At 39.8% G+C, this 22,322-nt stretch overlaps 2 protein-coding genes and 1 long non-coding RNA gene across 3 annotated transcripts in view; 1 reads left to right on the top strand and 2 right to left on the bottom strand.

The window, feature by feature from the left end:
• Nucleotides 1-15,845, bottom strand: part of LOC119650917 (protein fork head) — a 29,475-nt gene extending 13,630 nt beyond the window's left edge. The window contains exon 1 of the mRNA XM_038054142.1: nt 12,489-15,845. Coding sequence (XP_037910070.1) covers nt 12,682-13,992 — 1,311 coding nt within the window. The 5' untranslated portion in view covers nt 13,993-15,845 and the 3' untranslated portion in view covers nt 12,489-12,681. The remainder of the gene's footprint in view (nt 1-12,488) is intronic.
• A 76-nt stretch (nt 15,846-15,921) lies between these two features.
• LOC119650918 lies at nt 15,922-17,039 on the top strand. Its single transcript, XM_038054143.1, has 2 exons — nt 15,922-16,376; nt 16,448-17,039. The coding sequence occupies exons 1-2, from the start codon at nt 16,245-16,247 to the stop codon at nt 16,700-16,702; spliced, it is 387 nt and encodes a 128-aa protein (XP_037910071.1). The 5' UTR covers nt 15,922-16,244; the 3' UTR covers nt 16,703-17,039.
• A 4,173-nt stretch (nt 17,040-21,212) lies between these two features.
• LOC119650919 lies at nt 21,213-22,068 on the bottom strand. The gene is made up of 4 exons (XR_005249394.1): nt 21,873-22,068; nt 21,596-21,788; nt 21,375-21,527; nt 21,213-21,309 (listed from the first exon to the last, which is right to left on the bottom strand). It is a non-coding gene; the product is annotated as an uncharacterized LOC119650919 (long non-coding RNA).
• Between the last annotated feature and the right edge of the window lie 254 nt (nt 22,069-22,322).

Raw genomic sequence — 22,322 nt, 5'->3', positions numbered from 1 at the left:
AGTTTTCATCCCTGCCATAAAAATATGATTGAAGCGTAATATTTAAAAAAGCTGCAACTCGTCAATTTTATGTGTAGTTTGAAAATGCACAATGACTTACTTAGTTGGAAATTCAACGGAGAAAAATTATTTCGACTTGTTTGGATGCATTTCCATTCTTTCCTCTTTCCTGATATTAAACCCGTGCGTGGCAAATTCGAGGACATCAGAGTGCAGCTTTCCACTTAACACCTAGTATTGTTAAGAATATATCCATATAATTCCTGTTGCCACTTTGCCGTCCTATACAAAATTTACTATTAAAAATCTTGCAGATTACGGAGATATCTCTCGAGAGGAACAATGGATTCAACCGGATTTTTTTTCCTGTAGCGTGTGAGCATTGATATTGATGAAATATTATCAAAGCTGTAAAAAATTCAAAATATGGGATTTTTGCAATTAGGAAACCCCCATTATCATGTGCGCATACTATAGTTGAGTTCGTAGTAAAATTGCATACTATATTTATATTATGGTTTTTCTCACACTTATTTTGGACTGTCACCGGGAATTGCCAATCTTTGATAAAGTTTGACTGTTTCAACTAAAATGAATAAATGTCGAACCGTTGTTCGGGTAGTGTTAAAATACAAAAGTTCAGCTAAGTCACAGAGCAAAGAAGCTATAAGCAAGTGATCTCCTCATTTCAGGAAGAAAGTGACGTAGAAGCTATAACGACCCAAAAATAGTTCTAAAAAAATAAATGAAGTAGGAAATTGACATCTTGCTATTGCACTGATATAGTCGAGTAAGGAGTATATTCTGACCAGAAGCTCAACGTTTCAGTTATGAAAGCTTTATTGATTTTTTATGTAAGCATATTTGTGTGTACGATGGTCGATGGAAGCAAGTTTGACCTCTTATAACTTTGTTAATAATAGTAGGATTTTCATCAAATTTCCCAGTATATCGCTTCCTATTCGAGCATATCTTAATGCGAATTTTACTAATCTAGGATGAACTTAGGTGCGTTCGCAGTGAATTTTCAAAACATAGTAATATACATTTATTGACTCGATTTGGGCATGTGCTTGGACCACCATAATTTTTTTCTTCAAATTTGTTCCCTTTACAATCAGTGTCAAAACTAATATCTGCTTCGGAAACTACTAATCGCGAGCTATCAATTGATGCACATACTATATTCGGTAAAGAAACATTGCATCTATGTTTTACGTGGATGAAGACCCACCCCCTTAAGTTCAACTTGCCGCAATTTAATTCATTGCTTGTATGTGGGATCACAGTTCCAACCTTTCCCTGAGTTTCATGTCAACAGATATATCCGTCTCTGAGAGTGTGGTACGTGTGGCAAACTGAGAGATATACGCATATAGATGCAAACAGACATACAGTGAACCGGTTTTAAGAAGAAAGAAGAAAATCGCTATGAAAATTGGAAATCGCCCTGTTGAAAAGGCAATCAGATGCCCAGGAAATACTTTCAAACATATGAATTGATATTTTGGGAACTTTGAAGCGGGGAAAGATAGTTAGTTGCAGCGTTTATTGTTAGTAACTCAAAAGCACTAGCTATCCACTTAAATGTCAATGCACTGAGATAATTTTTGCCGATGACAACACAAAGCCTCAGGTAATAGAGCAGACAACAGAAACTTTAAGGTATAACGTGGAAACATCTGGGGCACTCGCCATGCAGCCCAAGGCTTTTTCAGTAATTAGAGAAATAAGAAGAGGTCGTGCAAAATATTTTGATCATTAATTAAGAGGCGAAGACGGGGGTTCGTATCAGCCTGCAAATATTGCCTACCTCACATCTACCAGCCTCATCGCCTCTTAATCTTTAATTAGTTGGGTGCTTGGACCAAGAAAGGTGGGAACAACAAGTTGCCCGCCATTTGGTCCGATCAGACATCAAATCTATGCAGACTTAGATTGTTTTGCCCATGTTCTGTTCAGTACAACATCAATTACTGAAATCATTGGAGGAACGTTCGCTACCAACAGTCAAATTGGAACCTAGGGCTTAAACTGTGTTAGAACCCTTTTTTCCTAGACGATACCGATACATTTAAAATCAATGTCGGTAGCATCGCACTTGCTGAGGATTATTGTTGTAATTTCACTCAGGTACTCATTCAGAGCTGGGTCGCCTGATATCCTCACAAACCTCTCAGCCAAGAGCGAAATTTGAACATATCCTCACAAACCTCTCTGCCAAGAGCGAAATTTGAACAACGAACTTCCGTTGCGATACTCTGACATTTCAACCACTAGTCTGTTCCGATATTTTAACCATGCATTATTCATCCTAATTGTACGATAATAGCTTACACTATGTATATTTCATTGTACATATCTTTGAATTAATTGTTAGTATTATATAAGCCATGATGTAATTGCTTTATAACTTGTCACACGTCAAAATACTGGAAAACTGGAGAAGATCGGTAAGCTATTATTAACTATTCATCATGAGTGACAGTATGTGGTATTGCTATTTGAAAGTGAAATCTAAATTCGAACAACTCAGCAATATTCCACTAACTAATGAATTGAATAAAGCAATTCGACTAATAAGTGAAATCGTCATTTTTGACGTTCATAAAAAGGATGTGATCTTCGGAGGATAGAAAATATTGTCGACGCTCGGCGCTCGATCACTACTTAGAATTATTTTTGTATTTGGTTATTGCCGAACTAAAAGATTTTTGTTACAGACATAGGGGAAGTGGAAATAGGTATATGCCTAATATCTCTTATTCCGCCATTCAATGATTGGAGTTGTTATATACCTTCTGATTAAATTTGACCCGGACTCAGTAACATTTTTCTCTTCCAAATTGGTACAACCTCTTCGACGTTCGTGTATTTGGGCGAAATAAATCCGTTAGCGTGAGTTTGCCTGTCGATTTTTGCTACGAAAGAAAATTGAAGAACGGATTTGTTCGAAATTTTGGGCGTCCAGTGAAACTACGATTGCAAAATTATAAAGAATATCGCAGAAGTGTCTAGAGTCTACTCTATCATAAGGTATTGATGAGGGTCGTGAACTCATAAAAAACTTGTCTTATGTGAGTTGCCCAATCACCACTGTTAAGGACGATAACATCGGAAAAGTTGCAGAAATTGTACTTGTTATTGTGTTGTCTTTAGAGAGATAGTAGAGACAAACAACATCTCGACTCATTATGGTTGATGCTTAGGGTATGAAGCGCATCGCTACCAGACTCCTATGGAAAGAGCAAAGAATATATTATTACTTATAAAGAGAAGGGTGTAATGTCAAAAGTGGTCAAAATTCTAGCGAGCCTTCAAAATGAACCGAAACCTATAAAAAAAATCTGCGGAAGGAAATAAAAATTGGAGTTGGCATGCTGATATTGGCTCAAAACGAGCCTATTTTGGCAATAACAAAGATTCACATTAAAATACATACAAAAATGCTATTTTGTTATCAGTCCGGGGCAAATTTTGTCAAATGGTATGCCTTCCATCCACAAAATATCTTCTTTCGCATTGTTACTTTCTTTAACACTTAATTTATAATGAAATTAGGTCTCTGTTTCGTTATCACCACACCCTATGTTGTCCAAGTGGTAAGTCTATAGAAGCGGGATAAGCACAAAGATCTAATTGTACGGTGTTTTTGCTAGTGTTATTTATTATATTTGCATACATAGATATTTCGGGAATCATCTGGCTACAAGGACTTATAGCACTGATTTTATAAGGGTGTTTCCACAGAAATTGGACAAGAAATCGCAGTAGTTAAGAAAGATACTCTTTTTTCAGTGGTAGCAACATAGTAAAGGGCTTCTAGATGAAACAAAAGCATGGATTCATATGTAGATCAAAATTATAGAGGGGTTTGGTACGAAAAATAATTTTCGAAAAATATCTGTATATATCTGGCGAACATAAAACATAACTTTTCAGGAAAAACGATTTTGCAATAAATCCATGGTCTTCGCTATGATGCAAAAGGCAGAAATAAATGACCACTCCAGAATAGTAGTAAAATAAAGAGAAAAGGATGAAATAGCAACAGCAGGCTTTTATTTTTCGGGAGTAATACCCAATCATGATTTCGGCTTTCGTTGTCAAACAAAGTTTCAATTTCTTTACAAAAAATGCGGATGTTTTTTCTTTTAAAATATTAAAAGAAAAAACATACATGAAATGAAAAATGAAAAAACAAAAAAAAAACTGATAGCTTCATAAAATCCGGGAAGGAGTGCAAGAATTCTTTAAATTTCTGCAGAATAATTCAAGTATCCGCACAATTAAGGCCTCTTTGGGCAGAACTTACTATAATATTTTAAATTAGCCTGCACAATTATCCAAATTGAATATTACTGAAAATACCCGTAGTGGTATGGACGGTTTTGTTTATTTTTATGTGAGAGAAAGGAGCAATTTTGACCTCTCATAACTTTATTAATAATAATACTATGCACCAAACTTTCCAGTATGATGCTTCATGTTAAAACCTATCTTACTGCGGATCTAGGGTGCACTTAAGGGAGTTTGCAGTAAATTTGCAAAATATAACAATATGCTATGGTATTATCAATTTTACTTGAGTAGATATCATAACGTTGAGCATTTTTAGGTCTAGATACCATGCGCACGGGCGATCATAATTTTTTTCAGACATTTTCGATTGGATAGTTTCTGAGAAGTAATTTCGGACCCTCACACTCCTCTCCTTTGTAACCAATGCTAAAACTGTTATCTGCTTTGAAATGAGCTAATCAATGGATACTCCATGGCTATATGTAGTGAAGCAAAATGTTGCCCCTGTCTTTTACACCCTTCAGCTCAGCGTGTAGTAATGTAATTTGCCGTATATGTTTACATCTCCTATCTTTCCACAAAATTTCATCTAACTATACCGATTCGTTTTCGAGGAAAGTTCTTGTGTCAGACAGACAGGCAGATGGACAGCGAGACAATGAACCGATTTTAATAAGGTTTTCAACATTTAAGCATTTTCAGCGTTAGTGTAGCGTGACAAGTGAACAATGAGCTATTATATGGCTTCCAAATCTTTTTCTAAAATCTTCTTGCGTAACAAATGAATATATGTTATGTATGTAGCTTTAATTAAAATAATTAAAACGTCATTGCAACTACACTGGATATTCATACATGAATAAAATAATTATTACCTTCATTTTCAAAGAATTTCAGTTTCTTCGAATTGTTTTTTCTAAGTCAATATATGTAATTGTGAGCGAAGTTAAAATTGAATATTCGTAGGATATAAATGGTTCCCTTTTAAGGGGAACATTTTCCAAACTGGTTTTGACAATGGATTTCAAAACAGATGAACCTACATATTCATTGTTCCCTTATACATACGTATGCAAATTGTACCTAAATGTATCGAAAAAGAGTTCGCAGGGACTATAAAGGTATTATATTATAAATAGCATATGGAAAAATAAGACAAAAAATTTGAAAGTTGAATAGAGTAGGCATCATTGATGTTTTAAAAGCGAAGAATCAACCTTTCGCGAATTGATTCGATATCCATATGACATGCATCACATTTAATTTAAGGAATTAGAATAATTGAAGAAAAAAAAGCTCTCCGGATAGTCAAATTTGTAGATTCCGAAAGAAAAATATATTTGAATCGAATATTGCTTACATTGATTTTTGAATACTACTTTTTTGTTGAAATGTTGCTTTATCGAAAACACATGAAAGCGAACAGGACAGTGTACAATAAGCCAAACCGAGGAAAAGCACGTCTTTGATCCAAGCCGTGGAAAGTTTAATGCCGATGAATCGAATATCACATGCTGCACGTTTCTACATGCAATAACATATCACGACCGTGTTCAAATATAGAACCGAAACCGCAACAGTGCGTTAAATACCGCTCATTTGCACGCCATACACGCTTACACCTACTTAAACGCTCCACGCTACACATGCTGTGAACTGTACACGCAGGATTAGAATTTGTTTGCGCTGACCATGTGGAAGGGAACATTTTCTAATGTATTGACGGTTTCCAGAAATCGATTTTTTCTTTTATATATATTTTGAAAGTAGAATGTGATAAATATATACTGCAGCAATTTTCGACCGAAATTCTATATAAGTATTTACCCAGATTTTTCAACTGGAGGCAACTAAAATTCTGTTTAGCCGATCGGGCTAAAATTTTTACAAATTATTTTACACATCAGTATTTTCGTTAGTAATTTCTCTTTTTTAGTTTTATTCTTAATGAAAAATAGACGCCTTTGTTTAACCGTTTGTTTGTTTTAACCGTAGTTGAAACAGAGGCAAATATATAGAATAAGAAAACGTTTAAATGTTGGTTCCAGATAATTATAAATTACGAAATGCTTCCCAACAAGTAGCCATATTTGCCCACTTTGACCACAAAAAACAAATAAAAACGATTATAAAATTCGCTAATTAAAAATTTTCTATCATAACCCAAGACCCTAATAACAATATATAGAAAGATTGAAAAGATAAAATTTTCTTTTATTGCAAAAAGAAATTTTAAAAAAGATTAAAATATTGAGCGTTACATAAGAAACCGCTCTCAAAGAGTGCAGTTTAGTAGTTTTTAACAATAACAATTTTCAACAAACTAACTCCAAAATAGCTCTCACTGTTCGAAACTGTGACCATCAAACTTAATTTCCTTGCCTAAATTGCCTTAAGTTCATATTATCCCTACGGCTTTTTAGGCTAGAAAGATATTTTAAAAAACAGGACTTGACTGGAAACGCTTATCGTTACTCATATTTATTTGAGAGACGAAGTTATAACACCGGTCTTTTAAAAGCTTTTAAAGGAAAGTTTTTCCGGAGGCCGAGGTTTCTCCCTACGAACGTGGCAACCACAAATCAATTGAGTAGTTATAGGAATAATGTCTGTAACCAAGATTGATAAAAATCATGACTTTTTTGTTTGTAACAGATATTTTGAATTCTTTAATCGAATATTTTTAATTTATTTATATTTATTGTAAATTTGTCTTAACTAAACTATCATTTTAATTATATTGACTGCCGACACTCTTAGAAAACTGCCATCTTTTTGCACGAGCAACGCTCAGGTCGATGTCCTATCCAATGCGTTCACAGTGGCGTGGAAAAGTTGTCACCAATAAGAATTGCGTCATTCGCAGCATCAGTGACCATTTCCGGAACTGTTTGTGGACTCTTAATAAGACTGGTTTTCTTGTTTGTTTCCTCGTGAACACAAACTGAAATTCCCGCAAAATTATCTGGCAACTCTCTAAGAAAAATATTGTATTTCCGGCGTTCACCTAAATTTTCGCTAGTTATGGTTCGGCAGTTGAATAGATAAATCGACTGGCACGGCTGGCTACGAAATCTACGAACCTTGAAATGCAACATGTGCTATAAGAATCAGACCTAGTATTAGGAATGAAGGAAATATTTTAACATAAGGTGGTAAACCTTTGAGAAAAAAATGTAAATCTCTACCATTGTCAAGATTTGCTGTAAGGACTTCAGGTGGACCAACCAACAATTAGAATGGCAAATTGCGGAATTTGTATAAGCTATAAACAGCGGGTGTATTGAACATGCCCAGGTTACAGAAATAATGAGAAATGTGTACCATTTGGTTTGGAAAATAGATGAGGAGGTCAGATTTTTCTCTACTGTAAAGGATCAAACAGTTAATTTGTCAATACCTGGATGGTGTAACGTTCACATGATAGCTATTTTTTGAAGTACCTATCATTTCATCATGGTACCAACCATTGTGTTACTATTGAATCTGGAAAGGAGAGCATCTGGAAAAAGTCGTCTAGCTGATAATCTAGTAGAAATATCAAATAAAATTACAATAAAAATTGCAAGTAACGTTACGAAACACAAGCCTGGCACTCGTACGTAGTTTGATCGAAAGACGGAAGTGGCAGTGGGTAGGTCACACATTAAGGACGGGTGACAATTGCATTGCGGGTTAAGTCATGCAGTGGAATCTATTCTCCTTGGAAGGCAGACGAAGCGGTGGCCGGCGAATGAGTCACCTCAAGAGCACTTGGCGCAGAACAGTAGAGTAGGAGTGCAGGCGTCTCAGAGAGTCATGAGGGCCACCATATACATATATTACGAATAACGCACCCGCTATGACAAGAATGCAATTGGACTTGAAAGCTGATAAAAGTGTAATCAATAATAATTATGGACAGAATAGGATGTTAATGAAGTTATTATGTGCTTGTCCATAGATTGCTGCAATTGTTTCAAATTCAAAAGTACTTTTTTATAAGATACATTGTCAATATTTGCGAAATATGTCAAGGATTGATTTTTCAACTCGATTCAAATATTTAATATTCAAATAAAGCCAACAACACGCTTAGATTTTGTCCATGAAAAATATAAGTTTTACTTTTGGACAAGAAAACATAAATCCCTATTGGAAGGATGAATTTTTAAAATCCCTTTTACTTCATTTGTTTACGTAGTTTATCCAGGTAAATTGTTTTTTGATTTGTTCAAATATTAAAAATGATTAGAAATTGAAAACAAAAACAAATGTATAGCCATTGTGCCGCATTGAGAAAAGGTGCCGAAAATATTGAAGCTTCTTGTGAATAAGTAAGCAATTACAGCATAAATAAAGTGTTGTACCAAGTTTGAATAGAACGTCTTAATTAAATTTTTTAAATGCCGAAGACCATGGGAAATCAACCCTCCCGAAGGACTTTTTTCTCGACGAATTATTTGAAAAGCAAGCAGACGATATACAGTCTGCATAAGAAATGAATGTATATTTACCACCTATTGTCCAAGTTTATGAACGATGACAAACCCAAATTAAATTCTTGCGCCTTCGATTATTATCTATCAACTATCTTCTTTTAGGCACTGAATTCAAATATTCTATTGTTTTTTGATGCAAGGTAGTGTTCCGATCACATAAAGTTTTTTTTGGCAATTTTGGTCCTTTCTTAGTCCAGACAAAAAACAAAATAGATCTATCTTTTGAGATTGAGATTTGAGACCGATGTAAAAAGTATTATAGAAATTCTGCTCCGTTGCGAGGGCAACAGGCGCTAACCGCCCTGCAAGCCTGAATTACGTCGCAAAGTAAGAAATAGTTGAATGAAAAATCATATTTTTTTTTAAAAGTCAGGAAAGTTATACTGTAACTAACTTATTCAACAGCCCCCGTCTAGTTTTTGTCTCTATATCTAATCTTTTTTTAGTAAAAATAAATTATATACAATATTAATCCATAAATACAATTCAGTTTCAATCCAAGTTAATATCAAAAGGTACGAAATCCATAGAAAATCGAAAATATTTTTGATAATTTAAAAAAGCCAGAAAGATGAATTTAAATTTAAATTGATGATATATGTTTCCAATAATATTTCACAAATAAACAAAATGATGTACATATAAGTATAAAATTGTACAGGTAAATATACTGAAAAATTAAAATTTAATTATCCAAAAAAAATTTCCAGGTGGCTATACAGAACAGATAGTTTATAACCGTGATGTGGTGAATTTCGAAATAGTCAGAAAAGATACTTTATCCTTGCGACCTATACGACATTAGCTATTGGAACGCAACTTTTGTAATGAAAAATAAGTTACATTTGAGCCTTATAAGGACAGATTTGCGATCGCAATAGGTAAATATCAAATATATATAATTAAGTGAAGTTATGAAAAGCCAACATCGATAGAAAGTATACAATCAATTCAGGATTTTTTTAAGGGTCAGTTATTCCTCATCATCAAAACAGTCAAAATTAGATGAACAATAGAAAAGGGTTACAATCGCTGAAAAAGGAGTAACTATTTAGAATTTTAACACTTAATATACCTGCCGTCTACCATACTTTTCTACGTTGCCCAGCATTAGAGGGTTATTGAAATCAAAGTTTTTTTATAACACATTATAGGCATATAATACGATATTAACTATTAACTAATCTGGGACACCTAAAAATTAAGGTTTAAGCATTTATTGTAGTTACAGCAGAATCACTTAAAATCTTTCCCTTCGAAATTAGAAATAAATATGCAGTATATAAAATACATATGTATATATGTTGTGTCTTCTTTCACTAGATATTTTGACTGATTAAAACCACTTCAAACAGCGTAAATTTGATGAAGGGTTGACTTTTCTTCGAGAGGAAGGATCGATAAAAATTAGAAGTTGTGCTTATATGCAAACCTTAACTGCCTCGCTATTGTTCAAGTGCGTAAATCAGAAATTCTCCTACCAGTTGAATATGAAAATAACCCAAGAGGCTTGATGACAGTGGAAAAAATATATTAGTGCGTATATGTGTGTCCTGTTCACTCTTTTATGGAGTAAAGACATCCATATAGTTTTTCATATTTTTACGTTTTTTCCTTTTTGATTTTCAATGAGATTTTGATTATCAACACATAAATGCTGTGCAAGAGATAAACCCAGGCCGGCGGGCAAGCACAAAGGTGAACACAAACATCCATGACAAAGCGGGATTTGAGCCCAAAACATCGAGATCAAAAGGCTGATACTCAACCAACTCGGCGTAAAAAAGGATTGCCATTGGATAACTCCTTAAATCGTTTCGGTGATTTTAAAATTAAAACCAATAAAACTAACTTTCCTTTTTTTGATTTTAAAAATTCGAGATCCTGTTTTTCAACGCAAAACACACATCCGGGAGGTGGTTTAAATTGGTAGCTTGGGTACCCCTAGCGGAATAATGTCTGAGAGAGAAATCGAACGTCCAAAGTACATTGCAGCGAACTTGAAGGATACGCAGAGAATAACAGCATAAGTTTGTCTCGTGCAACTTCTGCAATCGTAGGATCGTCGACTCAGAGCAGCGTAGCGCAGGCTACGTCCAAAACTGAAGGAAACAGAGGTCCTGATGACTAACCTCAATCAGACGGGTATGATCTCTGTCACCGTCGGCAGCCTGTTCAGAACTGAGCGATCTAAATATATGGTATAGTTCCTCGCAGCCAAAGATGAAGTGCGCCATGAAGGAACTTAACGTATTTAGTGCTCCACAAATGGCGTTCTTTATCATCGACTCATCAACTAAGGCTTCAAATGCTAAATCTGCCACAGCGTGTTTCGCGCTCCAATAGTTATGCAGCCGGCAAAGATAATAACACGTTATGGTCTCCATAGATGTCGAGTTGAATAAGCGAATTAACGTCCGAAATAAGGACATTCGCAATCAATATGCCATCGTGCCCATAACTCCATAAGTTGCTGCTAGACCGAGTTGATCATCCAAATCAGTGGAAAATGATGCAAACTCCAAACGATGCAAAGAGGGCTTTCGTCGATTTGACTACAGCCAGACCAGGCTTACGATCGAGAGAAATGGCAGACCTGATAAAGACAATCCGAGCCGGCTACTAAATAGGAAGGGCCCTTGAAAAACAGAAAAATATCGTCCTACTGATGTCACGGGGATAGATAGAGAGTCTCCTTGGTGGTTTTTGAGGTTTCGGCTGTGAAACTAGTTTTCGCCTATCCCACTAGGCGGAAAACAGACCTTCCGTTATGCACCACGAAAATTGCTAGTTACCCCATTGGGCATGACCCTACCAGTTAGTTTTATAAGTTCTAATTCGAATTCCATCACTCGGCGGACCATTGCTGTAATTAGAAACAACAGGGCTGCGAAGTAGAATGTATTCAAACATCAGCAGATTTCCTACGTTTCCTTAGATAATACGATTCGTTTAGGACGTAGTAATACTATCGAAAACAACACAGTCAAGACATATAGAAGGACATTTATAAAATTCGTTTGGATGTTAATATTATGTGGAAATAGGCAGACCTGAAAATATAATTGCATGTATCCACTTTTTTCTTCTGATATATTTTCCTGAGGTTCCTAATTGTTCCACTTATGGCGTAACTCAGTATCTCTGCCGAGTTTAATTGGTTGTTCTAAGCGTTCCGCGCGTTCCAAAAATCCAGATTTAGATTTTTCTAGGAGGCTCCCACCTTAGAGAACTTTCTTTATCCAATCCCAGAGAACACTGCATTCCCCGCCTTTTACTCAACTCGGTATAGTCCTATTTATAGAAATTTCTGAAGTGTACATGTACAGTGCATATGTTTTGTTAAGATTTATTCCAATCTTCTTTGGACAATAACGCTTTGAAGGAGTGGAAAGATTATGAAACTACTAATTATAGCCATTAGAAAGGAGCGTTCTCGCAGTTAACCATGACATTGGAAAGTCAGTCAATGGGCCACAAAAGGCCTTTCTCAGCAGTCTGACCATATAGATTGAAAGGTGATATGTGTACGTGGACCCCTTTCTAAATCGTCACTACTTTCTCTATTTCACCCAAATCTCTTCCCCACCTTCTTGGACACAATTCCCAATGCAGTTCTTAAAGTTTAATTCAAAAACATGTTAGTAGCTAAAGAACAATCGGAATGTTGCATAGATGGATGTAGATATGTATATATGTACTCACGGATCAAAGGTTCGATGAGAAGCAATTTACGACGAGCTGGTGTCGGTGCTGGCAAAGCTGCATACGCAGTTCATTAGCATATTTAAAGGACGAGATTGGCAGAGATCTCGGACGAGTGATCTTACAGATGCAATTGGAAAGAATTCGCCGATGATGGGAACAAATCGCGCCTTTATGCTAATGGATACTGATGTCACAAGCTCGTCGTACCGGCGGGCGCGTGATAACCTAGGCTTTGGTAGTAGGAGTCTTGTCCTAAGGCAGCGTGTGAATTCGACAGTGGACTAAGCGCATTGTAGCCGGCGTACTGACTCATGTCGTACATCTTGATGTCGGCTTTGGACTCGGTTGGTAGCAGCCTGTTAATTGAGAAGGGGTGACTGGATGGCGTGTAACCGCCCGTTGGCTCCTGTTTCAGGTGATTCATGGAGTGGTATTCACTAATTAGTGACGGGTGGCACCTATTAACCATGGCCGAGAGCTCCTCGTGCTGCAGCTGCTGGTGGTGCGCCGCACTGTGTTGTCCTTGCTGTCCCAGGCAGATTTCGGCTCCGGCGTGAAGCATGGCCAATGTCTCGGCTTCCTTGCTGTGGGTGGAAGTTAGCAAGCTGGTTGGAACTTGACTTTCAGACCCTGGCTTGTGGTCCCTATGATGGTGATGGTCGTCGTGGATCTCCTTTTTGCCGGGACTGACTGCTTCAATACTATTCGAGGGGCTCTTGTGCATTTGTCGTATTGCTTCCTTTTTCTCGTCTTTGAATCGCTTCTGGCGCCTCAAGTAGCAACCGTTCTCGAACATGTTCCCGGAATCAGGGTGAAGTGTCCAAAAGGAACCTTTGCCGGGCTTGTCAGGCGTCCGCGGTATCTTAACGAAGCAATCATTGAAGCTTAGTGAGTGTCGGATTGAATTCTGCCACCGTTGCTGGTTCTGCCGGTAGAATGGGAACAAGTCCATAATGAATTGATATATTTCGGATAATGTGAGCATTCTGGATGGATTATTCTGAATTGCCATTGTGATGAGTGAAATGTACGAGTATGGAGGCTTGGCGTGAGTGTAGCTGCGTCTGTAGGTTGTTGGCTTCTCCACCCGGGATCTCTGCAGGACGCTCGAGTTTGGCGATCCCGTGTCGAGGTCGCGACCCGATGTCATCGCACCGACCGCCGAGTAGCCTCCCATGGCTGCCATCGAACTCATTCCGCTCCCCATGCACGAGCCCATATTGCCCAGAGGCGATCCCATCGATCCGTAACCCATTGAGCTAGGTGTCATGCAATTTCCGCCCATGGAATTCATGGCTGCAGCTGCACCCATACTCGTCATTCCGGCTGCAGGTCCCAGGACGCCCGGCCCGAAGCTCGCACTTTGAGGCGAAACGGATGTCATACTGCCCACGGCCATTCCCATGGAGTTCATACTGTACGTTGGCGTCATGGGGCTTATATTGCCGCCGGACATACTTACCCCAGCACTCGTCGTCGTTTCGGGGTATAACTTTTGCATGTTCCAACCCGTTTTCACACTTTCGCCGGGACTTATTCGAAGTGAAAAGTAAATTTATTCTTTGGGATGTAGCGCGGCCGTGCCTGAGTTCGCTGGCTCGCAGGTGAAGTTTTTCCTCGTGTACGGGTAAACACTCCAAGGGCGCACTCACTTTCCCGTCAGTAAATATAGGTCGGGAACTTGTTTCTATTCTTCACGGGACGTATTTACTTAGCTTTCGTGTTCCTGTCAATATCTATGCCACCAAGAAGCAGAAGTGGAATATGTGGAGGGACCAGAGGCTGTTCTCGAGTTTTCGCGAGGAACAATGCATGACGCTAAGTTTGCGAAGGGGTCGCCCGAGCACGAAAGGGTCTAGGCGCACTCCCGTATCACTAATCAACTCCCAGTAATCGCCAGATTAGACACAATTATTCACAAATAAATCGATCCAATTCACAGATTACGCGTTTAATTGATATTTACCAAATATATAGAACAACGTGCACGGTCTTTCTCTGTTTGATGTAATACTCAAGTTTTGAGTTTGTTTTCACTGGATTTGTTTTATAATGAGTGCTCAAACACAAATAGTAGTACACATGCCAGTGGCAGCGACAACGGCAGAGGGATGGATATTTGCCGTATCCACCCCCGAATGTCAACAGGGCGGCTGGGCTGAGGAACGCCTCGCAGGCGATCAGGAGACAGTGCACGTTCACGCTCGCGTTCTCCCGCTTCCCAGTTCTGGCTGTGTCTCTACGTTTGCGGATTTGCGGGCAACAGGTTCATCTTGACGGAATGCCAAAAAGTGAGTTTTCCCTACTTCACCCGCACAGGATCAAGGACCGCGCGTCGCCAAGCCTTTCTGCCACTGAACACTCGTCGTCCCCTAGGCGGATTCGAACGCGAACACTGGACCCGTTTCTCGGACGGATCGTTTCAGCACACAATGATCGGCACAACCGTTACAATCACTAAACAAAGGCGACGAAGGAAGCCCAGCGGATTCGGCAGATGCAGTTCTGTTTGCTCTCGACTTCCGCGACTTACCGAGTGCCCGCACAAATTTGCAAATTCCAAATGTAAATTCGCACCGACTTCAGGACTAATAAGAAGTTTTAATATTTTCCTGGCAAACACTGGGTCTGGTGCAGCGGCGGCAGCGGCGTTGCTGAATCCTACGTGCAAGAGTCGACAAAACAAGCGTTTGTTCGTTTTCTCGCCCAAAAAACACACAACTTTCAATAGTATCTTGTATCGGGCAGATGAGATGTGTACCGTGTGCGTTACTCGGGTATTCAAAATAAGATGCGACTGTTTGCAGAGGGGAATACCTACTTACTATTTGGCTTACTAACAAATACCGAGCTCTCAAGTGTTCCAAGTCGTCGAGCGCACCCCCGCCCCGGCCGGCCGCGCTTCCAGGAGCCTGGCCCTGCCTGAACACGTACCGCACTCCCTCCCTTCCCAGCGAGCCCGCAGCCAGGCCTTAACATTGCTTTGTGCAAGCCTCGTTCAATCCCATCCACATGTACAGCTCGGCGTTTGCACCAGGCCCGAATGGAGTGTTCCGGCCAGAAACCAGTTCCCAAGAGACCCCGCACTCACATATCTCCGCCCGCAACCGCGACTTGCTGTCTTCTGATTTGTCGTTCGCTCGCTTGTGCAACGGCCGGGCGCAACCCGATTCGACGGCGACTCATCCCCCCCGTGCGCAGTGAGCGCACGAACGAGAGCCTGTCCGTGGCCTCTCGGCCGCTCACGACATTGCTGCTCCCATCGCGAGGCCCAGCCAATCAGCGCGCGATGCGTTTCCGCTCGTTTCCAAGCAACCGGTTTGCCGTGTGGGCGTGTCCGTTCTGAGCGTCCCTCCCGTGCGCCGGCGAGCTTCCTGCTCAGTGGTCGCGACACAAATTGATTTTTTTCCGCTCAGGGTTGGCACGACTCCAGAGCCTCTCGCCCGGCCGTGCAATCGATAATGCCGCGCCGCGCGGGCACAGGACTCAGATTTGCCGACTTCCCGCTTGCACAGAAGACTCATGGCGACGTTCTGGCCGTCGACGCGGGCACAATGGCTTGTCTCCTAAGTAGAGCATCCGCGGAGCAGCTGTCGTCTTGTGCCTGCGAATGATGGAGTCTCCAATGTAAACGCCGCTTCCTGCCCCTTCCGGCGGAGCGGAGCGCCGCGGGCATGCTGCGCCCAATGCCACGCCACAACTTCCACCTTCCGCCTCCCGGTGGTATGTGCATGAATATTGGACAATTTCGCTATGACGTCGCGGCACATCAGGAAAATGGAGATTCGTGCAATGCGTTGTTGTTGGCTGCGACCACGGCGAACGGCAGGGACGTGCCACTCATCCCTTTTGCAATCGATTTCGCTCGACGCGGCATTGCTTTCCGTAAATGTCCTGTTTGCTTTCGATTCTTTTCCCAAAACCGTTATTTTTTCCTGTTGTTTTTTATCGGGCAGCTGTCGTCGCAATGTAGGAAGCGCGCCTGCATCGTGAGTCCTGAACGGCGGCAGCCAAGACGCGGCTACGGTTGCGATGATGCACAATTTGCTCGGCACTTTGGCGACCTGCAATTGATCGGCGCCGCCCCGGCAAGGAGCATCACCGCCGGAGTCCTGGCCAGGCAGAGATGCACAAGCCACGTTGCTTCCGTGTTCGACGAGAAAGTGCGAAAGTTGTTGCTTCGAGGTGAAAGTTGCGGTTCTGTCCGGTGAGAAGGTCGAAGACGGCGCAAATTTTCGATGGCTGTGGCCGAGCTGGCAAAAATCTCGTGCAGTGGAGAACTCGCGAAGAAAGTTCTGGAAAATCTTTGCGACGAACCCACGGAAGTGTGAAAACTGTGTGAAAAGCAAGTGAAAATTCTCCGGGTGACTGTGTTAATTGCGAAGAGAAATGGATTCCAGAGCAGACGAGAAATTGTGGAAATACCGCTCGAGTGGCTGACCTGGTTGCACTTGGTGGATATGCTAACGAGAATTTAGAGTTAAAATCAGGCTGTGATGTCATCCATTAGTTGGCTACGAATAAAGTGATGTTTACTCGCTCAGAAAATCGACTTTTCATGTCATCCTCAGTCAACTGAGGAAGGAAATTTCAGTTAACAGCGTTCCAGCCGCGGTAATGGGCATCCTGGCGAATTCACTCTTCCACCAGATACAAGGTGGTCCCTGGAATTTTCTGAGGACAAACCAAATCACGGCACCAGTTTTTAGATTTGAATATAATGCTTGAAAGATCTCTTAAAATTTTCGTCCTCGGCCACGAAGTGGTGGTTGGTTGCTCTACCGGCACTTTGTACTGCAAAAAATTGGAACAAGGCCAACAATGGAAAGTTTGAGTTTTCAGTCCTTTAAAATCTCACCAAGGGTTTGACTGTTAGTGCCGGTTAGGCTCCATGCGGGTGGTGAAATCATATCGTTGTTTTAAAACATGGATAAAATCGACTGGGCAGTGGCTCTGAACTGTAGATTTCCGAGTGAACTATGTTAGAGCAGCGGGAAAAGTTATCGTTTCTTAAAAACTCCAAATGTGAAATGTTAAGAACAGATCTAGTCCTGCGACTACAGATACTACCTTGAATTCAATACGCCTTACAAGCGAAAATATGTATGAAAATGTTTTGGAGGATGAAACTGAAAACCTCATAATTAGCTTTAATCTGACTTACGTTTGCTTACTTAACTAGCAGAGATTAGACCGAAGGATTTCGTGACGCCTCTCGTTAGAATAAAAATTTGTTACATCTTCCCTGCAACTAAGTTCTGCGTGTTTGAAAGTGTAGATTTGAAGTCAGATACCAACGGGGGAACATTGTCTGCCACGTTACATTTTGCAGCCATATCAATATTGCAAGGAGGCGTTTTTATAATTTTAATGGCGTTTTCGGTTTGATTTCATACTTAAAATCATGCATAGAAATCTGACCGAATCTTTTGATGCATTTAACTTTAAAAAATCTATTTTTTACATATTTCCAAAATATAACATATGGAAAATGTACAGTCAAAATCTCAGAATAAAATTTAAAATATTTCTAAAGTTATAGCACAAACAATGGACTACGTTGCAGTTGATAAAGAAATGGAAATTAGCAGGTAGTAGAGGTAGAGCTGATACTACAGGCTGGATATTTTTTCAATTGCAAAGGTAATCATCACTACGAAGATTATTATTCTGCTAAGGGAAAGTCGCACCGCGTTCTTAAAGAAATATTGTGCCCCCACTACGAAGATATAACTGTTTAAATTTTAAAAAATTTCAAAATCAATTTTTTATTTAATTTCCCATATAACGGTACTTTAAGTTGCCTCATTATATTAGCTTTCAACTGACGTATAAAAATGAGGGAGTTAATTATGAAAAACTTAGGAATATTACCCATTAAACGCGAGAAAAAGTAGTCTTCCCTTAAACTTGGTGGTTTTAAGGGGGCTTTTAGGTTACGACTTTCAAAAAACTTTCTTTCCATAAATTTTCTTTCCTAGGAGAAAAAAATATATGATTTTTCAAATTTTGCACAGATATTTATTAATATTTTAGGTAGACAAAAAAAATTACAATTTTTGAAGCTGGTTTTCGGATTTTACGGATTTTCAAAAAAAATCCCTCTTGTTTAAGTAGCTGTGAACTGGAATAATTTTTTTCCGTGGAAAAATAACAAAGTGGCGGCTAATTGAAATGAAAATCGGTTTTTGAAGTTAGAAGATCAGGTGGAAATCTGAAAATTGGTTTCCAATCAACGTGGTCCTAGTGCGCACGATAGCCTAATATTCTTTTTAATCGTGTTGGCAATCGTCCGTTAACTCAAGTAATTTTTCAAAGTAAATACTGCGTACCTCTATTCTGCCATGCCTCCGTCGTACATTGGTCCTTCCTCTTCCTCATACTTCTCCTCAAACTCCAATTTTTCGTTTCTTTAGCTGTTCTAGCCTCTTTGGGGCTCTCAGCGCTGCAACAATTCGATTGTTTTGCGTGAGTGCCTAGAGACTGCAATCCCGACTGTTACTCATCAGTTACATTATTTTTAATACACTTGCATCCTTGCAATCCTTCATTAAAACCGCAAGATCATGATGAAATTGCAAACGTAATTATTCAAACTTTTGCTATCACAATCTCGGCAGATGCCGGATTTTACCTAATACTAGCACTAAGTGCCAAGCATTTAGGCTCGGACGATCCTACCTACTTAAAAACTAAAGGGCGCTGGTGGTAGTGGCCGGTGGTAAGTCAATGGAAGCATCCGTCGAGAATTCCCCGCAACATCGAGCACGTATGCAGAATTCTGTACTTCTGTATGGTTTGAACCAGACTGTGTGAAAGTCCCAGGACATCAAGGGAAGCCGTGAGGGATTTAGGTACAATACCTGCAGCTGACAATATTATGGGAACTACCACCACCCGCTCGAGACGCCAAATTTCTTTGATTTCCCGAGCTAGTAGCTCATAGTTCACCTTCTTCCCCAAATATTTCCGTTCGATGTTGCTGTTATGGGGGTTAGCAACATCAATAATATACGCGGAGCGACCCCCCTTGTTAACTAACAGTACGTCAGGCTTGTTGTACTGTATGTGGCGATCAGTCAGAACTTGCCGGTCCCAATACACATTATAAGCAGAACTATCAAGGACTGCTTGCGGCTCATATCGGTAAACCGGACAGGTTCCCATGATCAGCCCATGCTTGTATGCAAGGTTTTGATGGATAACACTACATACAGCATTGTGCTTGGTGATGTATTGCACCGGTGCCATAACAGTGCAGCCAGAAATGAGATGGTCCAACGTCTCTAACGCCGAACCACCCATTCTGCACTGGTCGTTCCCCACTAGTTGTTTTATGATGATCTTTTTATAAGCTTGGGTGGCGACCACGCCGTCCTGAATGGGACACATGAACCCCTCCGTCTCAGCAAAGAGCTCCCCAGCACACAGCCGTCTGTTCGCCAAATGCAAATCGACAAATGGCTGCCAAATACAATTCACGTGTTTACCTTGCATTGCCTTCGACTTCCATTCATCGATCCGTTCTTGGTCCGACTTCACCCCACTCAAAGGATTGAAAGATCGAACCTTCAAATTAAATGGATTCAGTCCACAGTCTGCCTTACAGACAGCCGCATGCAAGGGATTCGCCTGCTCTTTGCTGTAAAAATAAACGCGCAGCGAGTAGACTTGGCGATGATGTTGTGCCGCCACGTCAACCACGCCCCCTACCTCCGATGTCATGAGGCTGGTTCATCCGCTCCACGGCAGACTTTGGATGATGCATTCGGAATTTTGACATAGTTGTCCATATCCGCCGCTGGACGCTTTTCATATCGGTCTTCGTCCACGGTAATATTCCAAATGCATAAGCCAGTGAAGGGATAGCGAATACGTTCAACGTGCTTATTTTATTCTTCCCCGAGAGACGCGATTTCAGCATCAGCTTTACACTTCGCAAGAATTCGGACAGCAGAGCATCCTTCAGATCACCAACTCGAGCATGGGTTCCTTGAAGAATTCTCAGGTACTTGTAGAAGTCTGTCTCGATCATAGCTTCAATATGGAGGTCACCAATGCTATGTCTGGCATGCGGCTCGTGACGACCTTTGCGGATGGCTTGGATTCGACACTTGTCTAATCCAAACCGCATCTGAATATCACGGCTGAACATGTATATCATTCGCAACAAAGTGAAGTGAATACAAGCGTATTTACACCCAGCGGGAAGTGGAAGTATCCAAGATTAATCATTGATTGCTGCTTTGAAAGGTGTGGATGCGTTACCCGTCCATGATGCCTTATTTCTTTTTAACATTACATGTCCTTATGCGGAAGCAGTAAGGAAGCTTTGTCAAAGCTTTGGCCCATTCCGTCTAGATTACCAAGAAACAATCTAGAAGGCATCATATCCTCGGGAATGAATCTAGTGAGTACCTTCCATAGCACTTGCTCAAAAACTATCCAGTAAGCATCACATAGATCAGATAGAGTACTCGCCAGGAGTAGCAGTGGGAAAAAGTTTTTTTTTTCAATTTGAGAATTATTAAAAATTATTAAGTTCGCATCACTTGAAATGTGCAACGGCTAATTAAGAAGATACCAGCAATAATAATGAAACGTAAAATGCAATAAGAATGATAAACAACGTCCTTTGATATCTAAGTAATGTGGAATGCATTATATTTTTTAAAATTAATGAAAATGAAATACACTTATACTTTGGAAATTTAAGAATTTGTCACATAATTTTTTGTACGCGCCCCTTGAAACCCTGGAGCCTTTCCGCATGTCATCTTTGTATTCCCGGTACAAACATTTTCTGACTTTACAGCCTCTGTAAGAAAGATGAAGCTGATCGTTAGCAGTTTGGTTTTATGTTGTAGTTCTTTTTTTTCATACCGGAAAGAAGGGTGTAAAAAATACGAAATTGTTTTGAAGCTGACAGACATTTTACTCTATCCCAATTCACTTTCATCAAAAGTTCTTCACGAATGAAGAGATCCATACATTTCGATATTTTGCTCTTGTCTACCATTTTTTTAAGGTGAGAATCTGGAAAAATACAATTAAAATAAATTAAATGGGCATATATATTAAAGTCAGATAATATTCTTTCTTACCATTTCCTCCCTTGATATTTTTTCGACGTTTTTACCGAGGTCAAGCAGGTTTGTATGTTTTTTAAAGCAAATAACGGAATTCTATCCTCCACGGGAAAGCCTTCTCCGATAACCTCTTTAATAGGACACTATGGTAAGCAAGGACATTCTTTTGTTCCTTCATTCTTTTTTACATCGTCCTCCAAATGTTCAGCTGCTTGTGAATAAGAAAAGAATATATGTGTTAGGAATTTTCAAAAGTTGCTCAATGACCGAACAATTGATAAGAAATACGTACCAACACGCAGTTCTTGCATTCAGTTTCTTGATTAAAAATGATTTCAAGTTCTAAAAACTTTAATAATTAACTGATCAAATATAAAAACAGCTTTTATCATCATCATCATCCACGTCACAACAACGGGTACCCGGTCTAGGTCTGCCTTAGTAAGGAACTGCAGACACCCCGGTTTTGCGCGAATCGTCCATCCTCATGTAAGGGCCAAACATTTTTCAGAGAACTCTTCTCTCGAACGCGGCCAAAAGTTCAAAATTTTTCTTGTTAAAAAAATCTTTTATCGCTTACCTTTAATATATTTGGTAGCATTGCATTGCGTTACAGGGACAGCCTAGATAGGAACCGATAACTTTTTGTTTTATTTTCTTGTTCCATATTTAAAATGATCTTAAATAATCATTAAATATTTGTTCATCATCGATCTTTTCCATCGGGTAATTTGTGATTTAT

The sequence above is a fragment of the Hermetia illucens genome, chromosome 3, assembly GCF_905115235.1.
Source record: "Hermetia illucens chromosome 3, iHerIll2.2.curated.20191125, whole genome shotgun sequence".
In the NCBI taxonomy this organism is placed as follows: domain Eukaryota; kingdom Metazoa; phylum Arthropoda; class Insecta; order Diptera; family Stratiomyidae; genus Hermetia; species Hermetia illucens.
The sequence above is the reverse complement of the archived record's forward strand: the minus strand, read 5'-3'. Positions and strand labels throughout refer to the sequence as shown.

Excerpts from the sequence above, each read along its gene's own strand:
- LOC119650918 (XM_038054143.1), top strand. The coding sequence starts at position 16,245 with ATGACGTCGCGGCACATCAGGAAAATGGAGATTCGTGCAATGCGTTGT. Across the intron at positions 16,377-16,447 it reads TCGACGCGGCATTGCTTTCC|CTGTCGTCGCAATGTAGGAA; the intron begins GTAAATGTCCTG and ends TTTATCGGGCAG.